The following is a 15,031-nucleotide window of genomic DNA, read 5'->3' on the forward strand; positions in this document are numbered from 1 at the left end:
TGACTAATTTAGACTGAAAAATCAGTTCCCCAAACCTCTTGTCCATTTTAGGACAACGTACTCAAAACTGAAGTTATGTCTTTCGACACAGCTGGCATTTAAATGTCTGGTCAGAGATAAATTTGGAGCAATTTTTAAATTTCTATTAATTTACAGAGAGTTTTTCCCTGCTTCATTCAAATGATTTCCTTCTTTTAAAACAAGTCTCAGTTTAATAATTTTGGATAATAAACTTCGTTTCTACCTTAGACAATGTTTCTCATTCTGCATCGACAGAACTGGAAATGGTTTTAGCCTTGTTCATGATGTTTAAATACCTAGAGCAAAATTTCATCAGGAGGGGTTCTGCCTCCTCCACACCCTCCAAGGACCCTCATTGGGGGGTCTGTGGAGGTTTTCAGAGCCTTTGATTTTTCCCTTGTGAAAGATCATGGCTCACGCTGCTTACCTGTTCCCTGGCCTAATCCTCTGCCCTGAGATGAATCAGAGAGAAATTGGCAGGAATAAAACCTAGAAAATTTTGAGAGCATTTCTTTAAATACTTCATGCATACCTGTGAAAAAACAAGAGTAGAGTCTATCAGTGGCAACTGTTCAAAACCAGAGAGACAAAAAAAGACTTTAGTAGCAAACCAACTTCATTTAAATGTTGGAGGCAGCAGCTTTGTTTGGCGTTTTAATATCATGCTGGTGGATGCTAATTCTGTAACATTATACAGTTTCCTTTTTTTTGGGTACAAAGGTAGAAGGGGGGGTTTCTTTTGTGTTTTCAGTGCAAAGTGATTCTGATCAGAAAGGACCAAGGTTTCAGCTCCAAGTAACTGACATTTCCATCTGAATCTACTTTTTTTTAAAGGGGTGGGAATGGGGAGGGGGGGAGAAAAGGTCTAGTTTTTCAGGAAAAGAACCTCTCTACGCAATCCTGAAACTGATCTTTAGATTTATTTTTCCTTAATCAATAGGAAAAAAAACTTGATTGCAACTCAACACTTATCTGACTCTAGCACAGGGCTAACTGAATTTTTGGTTTTAAGAGTAGGGGATTCAGACATCATTTCAGGAATCAGAAATAATTGGGAGCCAGTGGGGGAGAACTGCCATGAATTCTTGTTTTACCTAATTTTTTCCGGGTTTACCAAGATTTGGCTTAATATTTCCGACTCGATTCCTCCAGTCCCTGCCGAACAGGTTAGTGACATTTTTCATAAATACAAATATTTAAATGAATCCTCCTTCCTGCTCTCTGAACTCTTTCCCTAAGGACTTCAGTCTTAAACCTGTCTGACATCTCCTTCTGCTAAAAACTGTGTGTGATCACTGCTGAAGTCTTAGTCACGTTTTCAGCAAAACTGACGAGTATTTATGATGTGCTGGAGATTTCAATGCGTGTGCTTGACAGCTGAAGATTTACAATAAAACTCACAGAGGAGGTTCACTGATTTTTCCTTGGAAGTTTGGCTGATGAATTGTGATAGCTTCCAATAATATGGGAAGGGTTTTTATTTTTAAGAATGCTGCCGGGAGCAAGCTTCAGGGTTTCCTCTGCACTCGCTTCAGTTCCAGGTGTATGTATAACTGGGAGCTTGCATTTTAGCTCTACAGAGCGGCACAGACTGTCCAAGGGTAAAGCCACTGGTTCAACAGATTGTAACTAAATGAAAACAAGTTCACTGTTGTGATGTTCTTTCTGTAACTTGCTGCGACTAATGACTTGCTTTTGTACTGGATTCTATTTGTATTGTAATTTCAAAGAGCCATCCTGACATGATGCTTTTTCTGTTATGTGTCTATTATTTATTTCACATTTGGATGGTCACTGGACAGAGTCTTATACTGCCTGTGACTCTGGTCAGCACTTCAAAATGATGGCCTGGCTCCATACTTTAGAAAAGGGGTTGCATGTGCATGCTTAGTCGTGTCCGACTCTTTGCTGCCCCATGGACTGTAGCCCGCCAGGCTCCTCGGTCCATGGAATTTTCCAGGCAAGAATACTGGAGTGGTTTGCCATTTATTCCTCCAGGGGATCTTCCCAACCCAGGGATCGAACCTGAGTCTGTGGCGTCTCTTGCATTGGCAGGCGGATCCTTTACCACTGAGCCACCCTTAGAGGAGGGGACAGGAAACTCTAAATCCTCCTACATGTAGGACCACCTGTACTTTAACTGACTTTTATTGGCTCTTGAATGAAAGCTGTGGTGAAAATTAGATAGCCTGGTCTCAGAGAGGATGGATGTCTGTTCTAGAGACACACCAGACGTCTTTAGAGTGAGGTGTTGGTTTTCAGGGCTCTAGTAGCTGGAGCGGAGATGCCTTTCCTTGACTGGTTGTTTGCTCATTGATTCCATATAATTTCCTGACAACTTAAGTGATTCATTACACTTCCAAACTGCTTTTCATGGGGGAATCTAATTTGTCCACCAAGTATTGAACTTAAGAGGCCCCACCAGCATCCAGGGCACTTCAGCCTGACTCAGAACTGTTGATGCTGTTATGTGAATGCTCTGTGACGGTTGCGATGTGTCTTGGGATTTGCCACCAAATGCACCTGGTGTTCTGTTTACTCTGGCAAGCTGGGGATTTTTTTCTTTTTCTTTTTAAAATTCCAGGATGAATTATTCATCATTACTTAGAATTTGGGTCTCTTTCATCTTCGCACTTGTATGGCACCAAGGTGAGTACTACAAAATTCCATAAAGCTCGTGATTAGCACTCTCTTGAATTTATAAAGAGACGCTTTTGTTGGAGCCATAATTGTCAGGGCAGGTGTACATGTGTCTACTGTTATAACAAGAAAAATGTAAATTAAATTCTGTTGTCAAGGGCAAAATATATTAACTTTGAATGATGTTCACTCACATCCCTACTTTTTCTTATTTTACTTGGAACACAATTTGCTTATACCAGGTTGCCCCATGTAAATGGAGTTGGTCTTTAAGATAATGCAAATTATTTTCATTAAAAGTATACAGGGTTGGTGCATGTGCACCCTGTCCCTGATGACGGATTCCAGTGAAGGCACTGAACTGGTGGCACAAACTTTAAAAAAAAAATGCACTTATTTAAGCCAAAACCAGGAAGGTTCAGTGACATTAATGTCAGTGACTTGAGTCTCAGTGACCATTTACAGTGGTCAAAAATCTAAAACTGCAAGTGAAATAAGAAAATTATTCCCCTCTGTGATTTCTCTTTTTTCTCTATGTAGCATTGCCTGGGATAGGTAAAAGATTGCATGGATTTCTTTCTACAGTTTTTGAAACTTTCCTGGCTAAAATTCTAGAGCATCTGTCTTGGTTTTGTTTGTTTAGTTGAACGGACACATGATCACAAGTCTGAGGGAACAGGTGTATGAGGCATGTGGAGCCCTACCATTTTTCTAGGGTTGGATAAATTTAAGCAGCTATATCGGGCAGGCCATGGTGTGAAACCCCACAGTAATGAGTCCCTCTGCCCCTCACCTACTGCTACACTAAGAAAGTATGTCTTATTTGTTGGGGAAAAAACTCCTGGAAACATAGTTATGTTTACTGTAAATTCCCTGCTTAAAATGAGCATAAATAAGGAGTTTTCTTTTATTAACTCTGATGCTATCAATAAGCCATGTTGTTAACAAGTCATATTTTTATAATGGTAATGACCTCTAAAGTGGAAATTACTGTAGTTTAAACCTACTCTCTTTTATCTTTTATTAAACATCTCTTTTTTTTTTTTTTGTCATTCAACAAGTATTTGCTACATACTGGCAATATTAGATATCCTGATTCTTTGTATTCTTATATTGAAAATTTTTAATCGTCCACTCTTTTCCTGTCCAAAATCATGAAATAGTTAGGATCACTCAGGAAGAAAGGATTCTTGCAAATTTTCATTGCCTTTGGAGCAGAGAGAGAAGTTAGAGACAGTCTCTCTGACCATAGTTTTCTGTCTCCTCCAAGAGGGGTGAGGAGTTTCCATTTCCTTGGCAGCTCAGCCAGTGCTGCCCTGAATACAAATTACTCTTTCCATTCAAATGATTACAATTCAGTGTGAATCAGGCCCTTATTTACACTTGGGCATCACTCCTGAAAAGTTCCCCATGAAGGATAAATCCATAACAAGATTTGATTTATTATTATTATTAATTTGAGAAAGCTCATTACCCTTCAAATTTAATAAGTACCTATATAGAATACTATGATAAGGATCACAAAGAAATTTTTAAAAAAATTCCTCCCTTCTCGGAATTTGGAGTTTGTGACATCTATGTAATTATGACTGTTGGAAAAGAATCCTTCCTTGTCTACTGATTGTGACACTAAATAAAGCATGTGAGCTGAGAACTCCTGTGATGAAATTAATTATAGCACCTCTGAAACCTCCTTCCTTTGGCTAGCTTTGCATCGACTTTTGCAGGCTGGCTTGTTCACTAAAGACCAGACTCCTGTTCCCCGCTTTCCTCTTATATTAATCCTTGGCAACAGAGGTGCTCTTCCTCCAGGCAGACCTCCTGGAATTCCCTTCGTCAGGAGGAGAGAAGCTGGCACTTGGCCCTGCTGAGTGGCTTTCTGGTCACTCTGTTTCTCTCCTCCATGAACTGCTATCTGCTCACTAAAAGACTCCCAGAGGAGCAGGGCAACCATTGGCCAATTGCTCATTAGCCTATAGGCTCTATCAACACAGAGCAGGGACTTTTCCTGGGAGGGCCCCCCGCCTCCACCCAACCTGAGGATAGGGTGTCAGCCTCTGGATTGTGGCAATCAGGTACCTCATGAACTGTCAGCAGAAGCCCCAAATGGATGCACCGCTGTCCCTGGAAACTAACACACAGTTTTAGAACATGGAAGAAAAGATGATGTCCTATTGCTCTATTTTCATCCAAGAAGAGAAAGGGCACAGGCAGAGAAAAAGTATTAGTGGAATGTAATTAATTAATGTAATCCCAAATATAGATTAATTCACACAAGCCATTGGACCTGATCTTTGGTAATGAAGACCCTAGAGAAGCTGTCTAATTTCAATGAACTGGGCCACCCTTTGCAAGAGTTTGGATGAGAAACTTTTGAGAAATAAGCCAAGTTGCCAACAGAAGTGGTGACAGGGTTGCAGGAGGTGAGGTGTATGTGTCTGTGTGATGACTCTCACCTTTGACCAGGGTGATAAGTCAGATCCCCCAGCCTTCTCTCCAGAGAGCTCACAGAGGCCCAACCTCCTGTGCCCCAGAGTATCCCATGTCTGTCTTTTTAAACAGGAGCCAGGCAGGGAGCCTTCTCACGGGGCTGGAGCTCAATCAGGGTCATTCACGGGCCACTTACTACAAACCCTCTCTTCCCACCCTTGTCCCAGATCCAACCATTGTCTGTTTCCTCTGGGATCTGCTATCTTCTCCTATTGCGCAGTGGGAAGAAGGGGACTCCTTTCAGGAAAAGCCTTGATAGTAGAATTCTTGAGCTAGGAGGGAATTTTAGAGCCACTGGCCACGTTCTCTGTAAGCTGCCTTCTGATCAAGGATCAAGCCGGCTAAGCCCTGCCAGACCCAGAGGCACCTCTCAGTGCTCTGAGAGCTCCAGGGAGGGTCAATTTCACAACCTTCCAGCCAATGATAACCATTGCTGTCTCCTAAATGTATGAAAATATAGAATGAAGCAGGAAGTGATTTCTCTTAAGGAGAAACATCATCACTTCCATGCTCCTCTTTCCGGAGGCAGAAGATCACTCACTGTGTCCAGCTGAGGTTTAGGACAAATAAAAAGTCCACCTGATGTGTGTGCCATTTGTAACTTACTGGAAGAAGCTGTCTCTAGTGGGTGGGAAGGAAGCAGCTTGCCTAATGGAGGGGGGGATCTGCCGTCTACCTAACCACCCTCTCTCTTGACAGTTCAGCCCAGGGAACTCATGTATCCATTTTGGCAGAATGACACCAAAACCCCTAAAGTGGACGATGGAAGCTCATCTGAGATTAAGCTAGCCATTCCTGTCTTCTTCTTCGGCGTTCCTTACCGTACTGTCTATGTAAGTGAGAAACAGCTTAGCTGTTGCTCTCTGGCTCTCCCCACCTTGTTTGTCATTAAGGAAAAGTATTTTAAATACCTTTTTCCAGGGCTCTGGGAATGGAGGATTTATTGGCAGCCCAGATGACGAGTTCTGAGATTTCATGAGCTGATAGGTTTTATGATTAAGGAAGTCAAAGGTATATTTAATGGCTAATGTTCATAGTAGAGGAGTATACAGGGCAATAAATTGCTGTTGTGGGTGATTAAACACCGAAGAGAAGCAGAGGCCCCAATGCCAGGAACATTATTTCTGCCACTAGACAAGATAAAAAGATACAGTGAACCACCAATAGGGGTAATCTCATTTTTCTTTCCCTTCTGGGGGTGTAAAGAGTTTAGGCATCTGCTCTTCTTAGACTTCCTACCAATTTGGAGCAGAGTCAGAGCAGAGAAGAGGGGTAATCAACTATTATTTACACGTTGTTTGCAGAATCAGCCACCCTCAAAGGGTCTGAGATCCGCCTTAGGGTCTCCTGTCAAAGCTGCATGAAGAAATGGTATCATTTGCTGTCAGAGCTCTCCTGGGCCCGTGTTCTCAGGTTATTTTTTATTTTTTACCATTGGAATTGCTGCTAGTGACACTATTGCACATTGACAAAAAGGTTCAGAGCAATCAAACCTGTCTTTATCTTTGGCCTTAAAGAATTGAATGAAGAAAATGAAGATTATATTACATTCCGATTTTTCCTATGTTCTGCCCCGGAGGAAGAAATCAACCTCTGAACACCTCTCTCTCTGGTCATGTCTGTGTCTGGGACCTCTGTCTTCTCTGCTTTTTGTTGATAGCTTAGGACTGAGTCCCGCCAGAAAACAGTTTCCTCTTCCATTTCATCACCCATGGTGCTTGAACTTGCAGCTTTAGCACCACCGGGGCACTTGCTAGAAATGTCACTTATCAGACCCCACCCCAGACCTATGGAATCTGGGAGGTGGGCAGCAATCTGTGTGTTTTTTTTTTTTTTTTTTATACGTTCGAACAATCTGTGTTTTAACTAGCCCTCCAGGGGATTCTGGTGCCCGCAAAAGTTTGAGAACCACTGCCTTTAACTATAGAAGATAATCGAAACACATCTGAGTTATCATAAACTTCCTCTGCAAGTTTCTGTGTTTTAATTACACCATTATTTCCTAGAAAACACATTGCTCTGGCATCTTGAAATGCCCTTTATGCTCTACTTACTGTATAGCCTCCTTGGTCTGTAACAGGTGATGGTAAGTTTCTGAATATATTGACCTGATTTTGGAGACGAGAGGTATTCTCAGGGCTTCCATTCTGGAAGCTTTGGTCTTCTAGACCACTAGCCAAAACACGTGTATTTAGTTAAGCTCCTCTTTCTCCTTCACTGTATTATGTGACATGGATTCTGAAAAATTCTTGCTTTTGCAGAAGGAGGGTCCTTAATTTGGGGCAGACTTATTTGAGGGCAAATTGTTCCCTGAGTTTCCAGGGTCATATAGTGTTGTTCAAGATTCTGGGTTGTTCTCTGACTTGCAGGCTCTCAATATCTTTGTAGTTAGGTCTCCAGCTTCTTTTTCAAACCACACACCTTTGCTTCCAAAATAAGTTGACATACCCGTGGCTCAGATACTGATAACTAGCCTCTAGGATCTGGATCACCATTAATGTCCATAATATTTTTAATTAATACGAACCTAACAATAGAATATTTCTGTATTGAGGAATTGGAAGGATTCCCATCACTGACATTCCTGCTGTTGAAACTGTACAAGCCTTTGAATTAAATGAGCTTCATGAACCAACTTATTGAGCTGCAGACACAGACAGAGGCGAATTTTTTACAGATCCTGTTTATGAGTATGCATATTGGCTTGTTACTTGCATAAGGTTGAGTAATTCAATAAGCTTACTAAGCCATTTACAAATCATGAAGAAATCATTGTAAGATAGTCATTTACATATTCAATGTAAAGCTTTCATGTCTCCATTTTGTGCAGAGATTACACAAAGAAGTCCCCAGACTACAAGAGCTATAATGGAATTGGGCTTATCTGTAGATTATTACCTTGTCCCATTTCTGGGTACAGAGTGGTTGTGACATCAGTAGAAATCCTTTAAATGTCTCAGAGTGGGATGTGGTTCATTTGAGATCTGTGTTTGATGATGGAGTATTTGATCTATCTTTTACTGACACTTCTCTCTCGTCATATAATAGGAATCAAGGTCTAATACAGAGTTCCTTAGGTTTTTAATTTAACTTTTGGCTTCCATGTTGTTGTTTTTTTTTCTGTCTATTTTGCATCTATAACTCTAGACCTTCTTTATTGTCCACATAAGCCACTGCCTAACTCAACACACACACACACTCAGACACACACACACACACACAATCCAGTAGCGTTTGATAAGTGTAAACAAAGACAGGAGAGAGAACATGAAAATGAGACTGATTGTTTAAGAAATGAAGCTGACTACAAATTGAAAGTGAAAGGAAGCTGATGAGTTTGTCTGGAAGCCAACGAACCTCCCAGCTGAGCAATGGAAGCTGCTGTCTGCAGGTTCTAATTCAGTGGTTTAAAAGTTGTTTCCATTCATATGATTAGGTGAACGTCTGTTTTGGTTTATGACTCTGAAATTGTCACAGTCTCAGATCCATTGTACAAAACTTCTCCTATTTTTCGTAGGTCAATAACAACGGAGTTGTTTCCTTCAATGTGCTCGTGAGCCAGTTCACACCTGAATCTTTTCCCCTGACGGATGGGAGGGCCTTCATTGCTCCCTTCTGGGCAGATGTGCACAATGGGATTCGAGGCGAGATCTATTACAGAGAGACCATGGACGCTGTCATCCTGAAAAGAGCCACCAAGGACATCAGGAAGTACTTCAAAGACATGGCAACCTTCTCTGCCACTTGGGTTTTCATTGTGACCTGGGAGGAAGTCACATTTTACGGAGGGAGCAGCACCACACCTGTAATCATTCATATTTTCCATTTTCCACTTTCCACTTCATATCCTGACATCTAATTCTTATCCATCTTCACTACTCTGAAGGAGCCTAATTGATAGAGCTGAAGAATGTCGGTTTCCTTGAGTTAACTGAGGAGTCTTGCCAACTCACTTTTTAGGAAATAGAGGGAGATGTCACACCTAATCAGTCTGGTCAGCTGTAATAATATTTCAGAAGTTGTGTCATCTCTATCACGGATCATCACAAATGTCTAAAAAGAAGCGCTTCTCACTTTCCTTGTAGTGTGTAGCATTTCCGTTTTGCAGGAGAGTGTTTTGCACTGAGACCCTTATGATTAGGGAACAATCAGGAAACCGAAGGTCCTTTTCTCTTAAAGAGGCACAAAAGCCTCTCTCCATCAGCTAATTTCCTTTTTTTACCCTTTTTTCACAAAAGCTGATAGGAAATGGAAAATAGGGTGCCAGTTTTGGGCCAAATGATCTGGTTCATTTTATTATGTTATGACCTTTTTTTAAAAAATTGTGACCAGGGCTAGAATTATTCATCTTTGATGCTAATTGGAGTGGGCAGTTAAAGCATTTTCATGAATAAAGTTTAAACATCTGCCCAGAAATCCCAAATGAGCAATCAAATAAAAGTCAAATAAGAAAGATTATCGCTGGCATTATTATAGAGATAATCAACTTTCTATATAAAAGGACAGAACAGAGGTTTCAGGAAAGCTTGCCACGTGTTTGGGTGACTTTGGCAATGGAGATCTTTGAAGTAGCAGATGGGTCTTCGATGTATAATTTCCAGTAAGCAAAGACACTCAAAAATCTGCCCTTCGCTTTCTTAGGATTGTTTCCAGTTCCATCTGTTTTCCAATTTCCTTGGCGATGAGTCAGTTGTTTAAGGGTGGAACAGAAACTACTGAGTTGAGGGAGAGAAAGACAGAGGGAGGTGAAAAAGTGCTGTGTTTGCAGTGTGTAGCTGCCAGGCTGTGAGCACCCTGTCTCTGCACCTCCTGACCGGAACATCGAGACGCACTGTATCGCTAAGATGTTCTGGACCACAGAAAGAAACAAGTTTAAACAAGGGATGCATTGGCTAGAAATAACCTCTAAAGAAGCATACATTTCCCTCTGTCATGTTATGGGTTGCTAACAACTCCTTGGGAGATGTTTTATGTCCTCAAGTCTCACACCTTACAGTGTTAGAATGCAGGATGTCAGCGATCAATAAATTTTAGTGTCAGTGGGAGAAAAAAAAAGAGAAAAAAATGCCCATCAAATGCTGACCACCTTTTTTTTTTTTAAAAAAAAAGTGCTTCCATTGGCAGTAAAAATGGCAAGATAATTTAGATACTTTCTGGTTTGTACTTTGGAGTAAATTTCTAAACTAGGTGAAGACTCTTTCCATGAGGATGAATGAGGTAACATCTAAGTGCTTTGAGCTCCTGGGAGAGAAAGATGATAAAAATCCTCCAGAGCTGCAGGAGTGTCTATCCATACTTGTCTTTGAAATCTGCCCCCTCTCCTGTTTACCCTTATCCCAGGCCTCCGCTTCTTTAGAAGAACACATAGCAACAGGCCAATTAAACATAGGGCATGCGAGATCTTTTAGAAGTCCAGTAGAAGATCAAGGGGACCGGGACCTGTTTACTTTAAGGAAGGAAAACTAATATTTATTGAGGCTGACCATGAACCCCGGACTGTATTAGGCTATGTCTGCAAATCATTTAGTCCTATCTCTGTAAATCATTGACCCGTGGAAGCTCGCCTTCCACTTTAAAGGTGAGGGAACAGGCTCAGAGAGGTTAAGTAACTTGCCCAAGGGTCAAGAAAAGGGATTCGAACCTTGCAGAGCAGGATGCAAATCAAGTCTCCTATCTCTGAATCCTAACCTCTCTCCTCTGTTGCCCCTGCTATGTAACATTAACAGTCCTCTGAAGTATCATAGGGGCTTCCCCGGTGACTCAGTGGTAAAGCATCTGCCTGCCAATGCAGGAGATGCAGGTTAGATCCCTGGGTCAGGAAGATCCCCTGGAGGAGGAAATGTCAACCCACTCTAGCATTCTTGCCTGGAGAATCCCATGGACAGAGGAGCCTGGCGGGCTACAGTCCATGGGGTCACAAAGAGTTGGACACAACTGAAGCAACCTAGCACGAGCACGAAATGGCACAAAAAGATTTTTCAAGAATTGAAAACATGGCTTTACAAAAACAGATCCAGAGGAGTCGTAAACTCAGGTTGTAGAATTACCTATGTGTGTGTGTTGGGGGGAGTAAGTGAGAAGTTGCCTGAGGGTGAGCCAGCTTCTGGAACGTTCTTAAGGATGATTAGTTGGTTAGGACTGACTTCTGGGGTCAGACATGCCTTGCTTTCAAGATCTGCTTGGATCAAAGATATTTCCAAATTCATTTCAGAAGGAATTCACATCCTGCAGGAGCATGCTGGTCTGAAGGAGGGTTTAGCCTTGGTCCTTGCGTGACCTTGATTTCATGCCTGTCTCTTGAGCCTGACTCACAGCGGCCATGAGGCTGACTGCTTGGTCCCTTCTGTGTCCCACTTTGCTCTTTTGTTGCGCAAGGCCAGAGAAGGAGGCATATACCTGGGCGGCTCTATCAGAAATGCCATCGGCTGTGGCAGGCACGGAGCTTGAGGAGAAAGTTCTTGGTTACAAAAAGGGCTTTTCTTCACTTGTACCTCTTCTGCCTCCCTGGGACTGTCTAGGATGGGAGATTTGGGGCTTCCGAGATCCTCTAGCCCAGTTTGATTACACAGGATAAGGATGTGGGTGTTCCTCTGCGTCTGACAGAATGTTAACCAGGATGGTATCAGGCAGCTGGGGAAATGCTGGGTTTGAACGGGAAAGGTCAAAGCCACCTCTCCTTTTAACTCTAGTTTTACTTGAATTTCCTGAAAACACGCATCAAGGGGTAGGGATTAGCAAAGGAAAACAGTAAAGGACAGAGTTTGCTACAGCTTCTTTCTGGAAACTGTTTGCAGGGCTGCTTTGAATTTGTATAACATCTCTGTCCTTAAAAGTTGAAAATTAAGACAGTGTGTAATAACAGTGCACTCGGTTCAGACTGGGAGCTCTGGCTCCAGTCCCATTTTCTGTTGTTGGATCATTGTGGCATGTCCAACAATTTGTTTCCTTTAGCCCTCAGTTTTCCTTCTTTAAAAAAAAAAAATATTTGGCCACACTGAGTCTTCATTGCAGCATGCACCAGCTCAGTAATTGTAGCTCCAGGGCTCAATTGCCCTGCGACATGTGGGATCTTAGTTTCCCTACCGGGGACGGAACCTGGGTCCCCTGCCTTGGAAGGTGGATTCTTAGCCACTGGACCACAAGGGAAGTCCCAGCCCTCAGTTTTCTTAGCTCCCGAGATGTTAATGGGCCAAAAAAATTGCCCATCTTAAGATTGGTTGAGGTACAGATGGGAGGGGGGACGCAGAGAGAATTTTGCAGATATAAAGTGATGCATGAGTGCTCCATTAGAGGAGCAATTTCTCCCCACAACGTGCTTTTTAAAAAGCACTTTCCAAGCTTCACTTAAGAGAGGGGAAGACATCTCACCAAGGTTAGCTGTGTTTTCCAGGAAGCCAGAGAGCAGGGCCCACGCCACCACTGGAGTCACACCGACTGGCATTTGCGTGCCCTGTTCCCCCACCCCACCCCACCCCAGAGTTCTGGGGCCAGGTGCTCGCAGCCCTCTCCCCGACCTGACGGCTTCCTATAGTTTATTCTCCTGCTGCCATCTACGGGCACTCAGGATTATCACACGCTGAGCCGGCCTCTGACTTTCCCTTCTGGTACCACTCAGAGATGTTAAGAGGGGTGCTGAGTCAGCCTCTAGGTAATTCTCAGGCAATTTCTCTTCTGGATGCACAACCCTACGTGACTTGCTTTTCCCACTGGAGGCAAGAACATATTCGGGGAGAAGGCAGAGCAAGAGGTAGCCTGGGAGCAGCTGTGGGCAGCTTGGGGGTGGGCAGAGGGCAAGGTAAAGGAAGCTGCTACTGGGGAGACGATGGGGAATGCGAGTCATGAGACCCCCGCACCCACCCATTCTCATCCTGTAGGTGAATACCTTCCAGGCCGTCCTGGTATCTGATGGCTCCTACACATTCACGCTCTTCAATTATTATGAGATCAGCTGGACCACTGGGACTGCGAGTGGTGGCGATCCCCTGACAGGCCTTGGGGGAGTGATGGCGCAGGTAGGTGGTACTCTGGGTCATTCTCCTACGTGTTTCTGAAGCACTGCACTCTCTGCCTACACTCTCAGCATCCCCGGGGGGATCTTGTTCTGAACTGGAGAAGCACGTCTGGTCCAGCAGGTGGACCGAGGGACTAGTCTCACCTATCTTTGCTACCTTGATCCAGGTGTGGGCCTTTGTCACCTGGAATGGTGGCCCCAGGGGCTCCAGGAATAGTTAAAAGTTTGTCTCTTGATTTCAGGTTGTGCTGGGCTCTGAGAATAAGACATTGGACAAGTAAACCAAATGGGGATGGTGTGTATGCTCAAAAGTCTGCTCTTGCTTTTGTGCTCTAGGCGGGATTTAATGGTGGAAACCTCACCAATTTCTTCAGCCTGCCAGGGTCAAGAACCCCTGATATTGTGAACATCCAAGAGACAACAAACGTCAATGTGCCAGGTCGCTGGGCATTTAAAGTTGACGGAAAGGAAATTGACCCAGCCAATGGCTGCACCTCCAGAGGTAAAGGCATTTCCTCTTCTCTGAGGCAGAGCAGGGTTTGTTTAGTTTAGATTGACAGGCAGGCTTTTAAGCCACGGGGGCGGACTCGTTGCTGATGCTGTACTCTTTTGACACCGCTCCGCTGGATAATGGAGATCAAGGTAATTTTAGCATGCACATTCATCACTCCAGGAGCTGAAGCCTGCATTGGCCATACTGCGATTTCTGAAGTCTTTGCCTGGGGTGTGAACACAGCTCCCCATTGGGAACTACTGCAAAGTGCATGAGGCTCTTGAATGATTTCTCAGCCAGAGGGACAGAAGGGAGCCCTCCTGTTTAACATTATTTTTGTTGTGGTGGTGGTTGCCATTTCCCCCTTTAAATTTTCCTTCTCATCTTCACTCCTGCTCTGCCATCTGCACTTTGTAGATCCACGGGAGTGGGCGAACTTGAAGCAGCGCCAAGTATCTACGACAGTAAATCAGTGCTTCCTAGTATGATTAGAAACAAAGGGGAAAAAATGTCATAGTCTTTAGGGTAGCTTCTCCTAAAATCCTCGAAGCAGTGGCAAAACATGCAGGATTTTAGGGAGAATCAAAGCTGGCTTTACATCTGTGTGAACAAGCTATAAGTGAACCTCAGTGGGTTTCCTTTACATTGGCATCCGAAGTTTGGAGCCTTCTCTGAAATATCAAAACCTCTTTGCGTGTGCAAAACAGCCCAGGACTCTCACAGGAATGTCCTGGTTTATAGATTCCTGCTTCTTATATGTCTAAAAGTATTCAGAAAACAGGATTTCTGTTCATATTTCTGCTTCTAGAAGTGGAGGCTGTAGCAAGCTGAATTAGTGAATCAGCCATCCATCTCTCTACCCATCCACTCACCCACTCACCTATGCACCGAACTACCCATCCATCCATTCAGCCATCAAACCACATCTTTCCAAATGAGACGCTAGCCATTCTCTTAGGTGCTGAAGATGAAGTTGCTCTGGACTCCTCTGACCCTACAGTAGAGAAGACAGCCATGGGCTCGGTGATGAAACAGTGCAAAACCTATCACAAGAGATGGGAGTGCAGGGTACTGTGTAAGCACAGATGATCCAGGGAAATGCGTCCAGATGCATAAGAAAGTTATGGTTTGGGATGGAGCTTTCAGGAGGCCTCTTTCCGTCCTTCCACTGAAAGCAGGGCCTGGGGACCTGTGTGTCTCAGCAGCCCTGGGGGCTTCAATTTGTGTAATAATCAGAAGAGCCATAGTCACCTTCCCTGGTAGCTCAGCTGGTAAAGAATCCTCCTGCAATGCAGGAGTCAGTCAGTCAGTTCAGTCGCTCAGTCGTGTCCGACTCTTTGCAACCCCACGAAACACAGCACGCCAGGTCTCCCTGT

The 15,031-nt window shown here is 43.5% G+C and overlaps 1 protein-coding gene across 1 annotated transcript in view; it reads left to right on the forward strand.

The window, feature by feature from the left end:
- The first annotated feature begins 2,488 nt into the window (after positions 1 to 2,488).
- Positions 2,489 to 15,031, forward strand: part of TECTA (tectorin alpha) — an 82,311-nt gene continuing 69,768 nt past the window's right edge. The window contains exons 1-5 of the mRNA XM_088843023.1: positions 2,489 to 2,670; positions 5,851 to 5,984; positions 8,669 to 8,956; positions 13,026 to 13,163; positions 13,499 to 13,664. Of these exons, the coding sequence (XP_088699149.1) occupies positions 2,607 to 2,670; positions 5,851 to 5,984; positions 8,669 to 8,956; positions 13,026 to 13,163; positions 13,499 to 13,664 (790 nt within the window). The 5' untranslated portion in view covers positions 2,489 to 2,606. The remainder of the gene's footprint in view (positions 2,671 to 5,850; positions 5,985 to 8,668; positions 8,957 to 13,025; positions 13,164 to 13,498; positions 13,665 to 15,031) is intronic.

The sequence above is a fragment of the Moschus berezovskii genome, chromosome 14, assembly GCF_049115385.1.
Source record: "Moschus berezovskii isolate FMDL1 chromosome 14, NW_MosBer_1.0, whole genome shotgun sequence".
Taxonomy (NCBI): Eukaryota; Metazoa; Chordata; class Mammalia; order Artiodactyla; family Moschidae; genus Moschus; species Moschus berezovskii.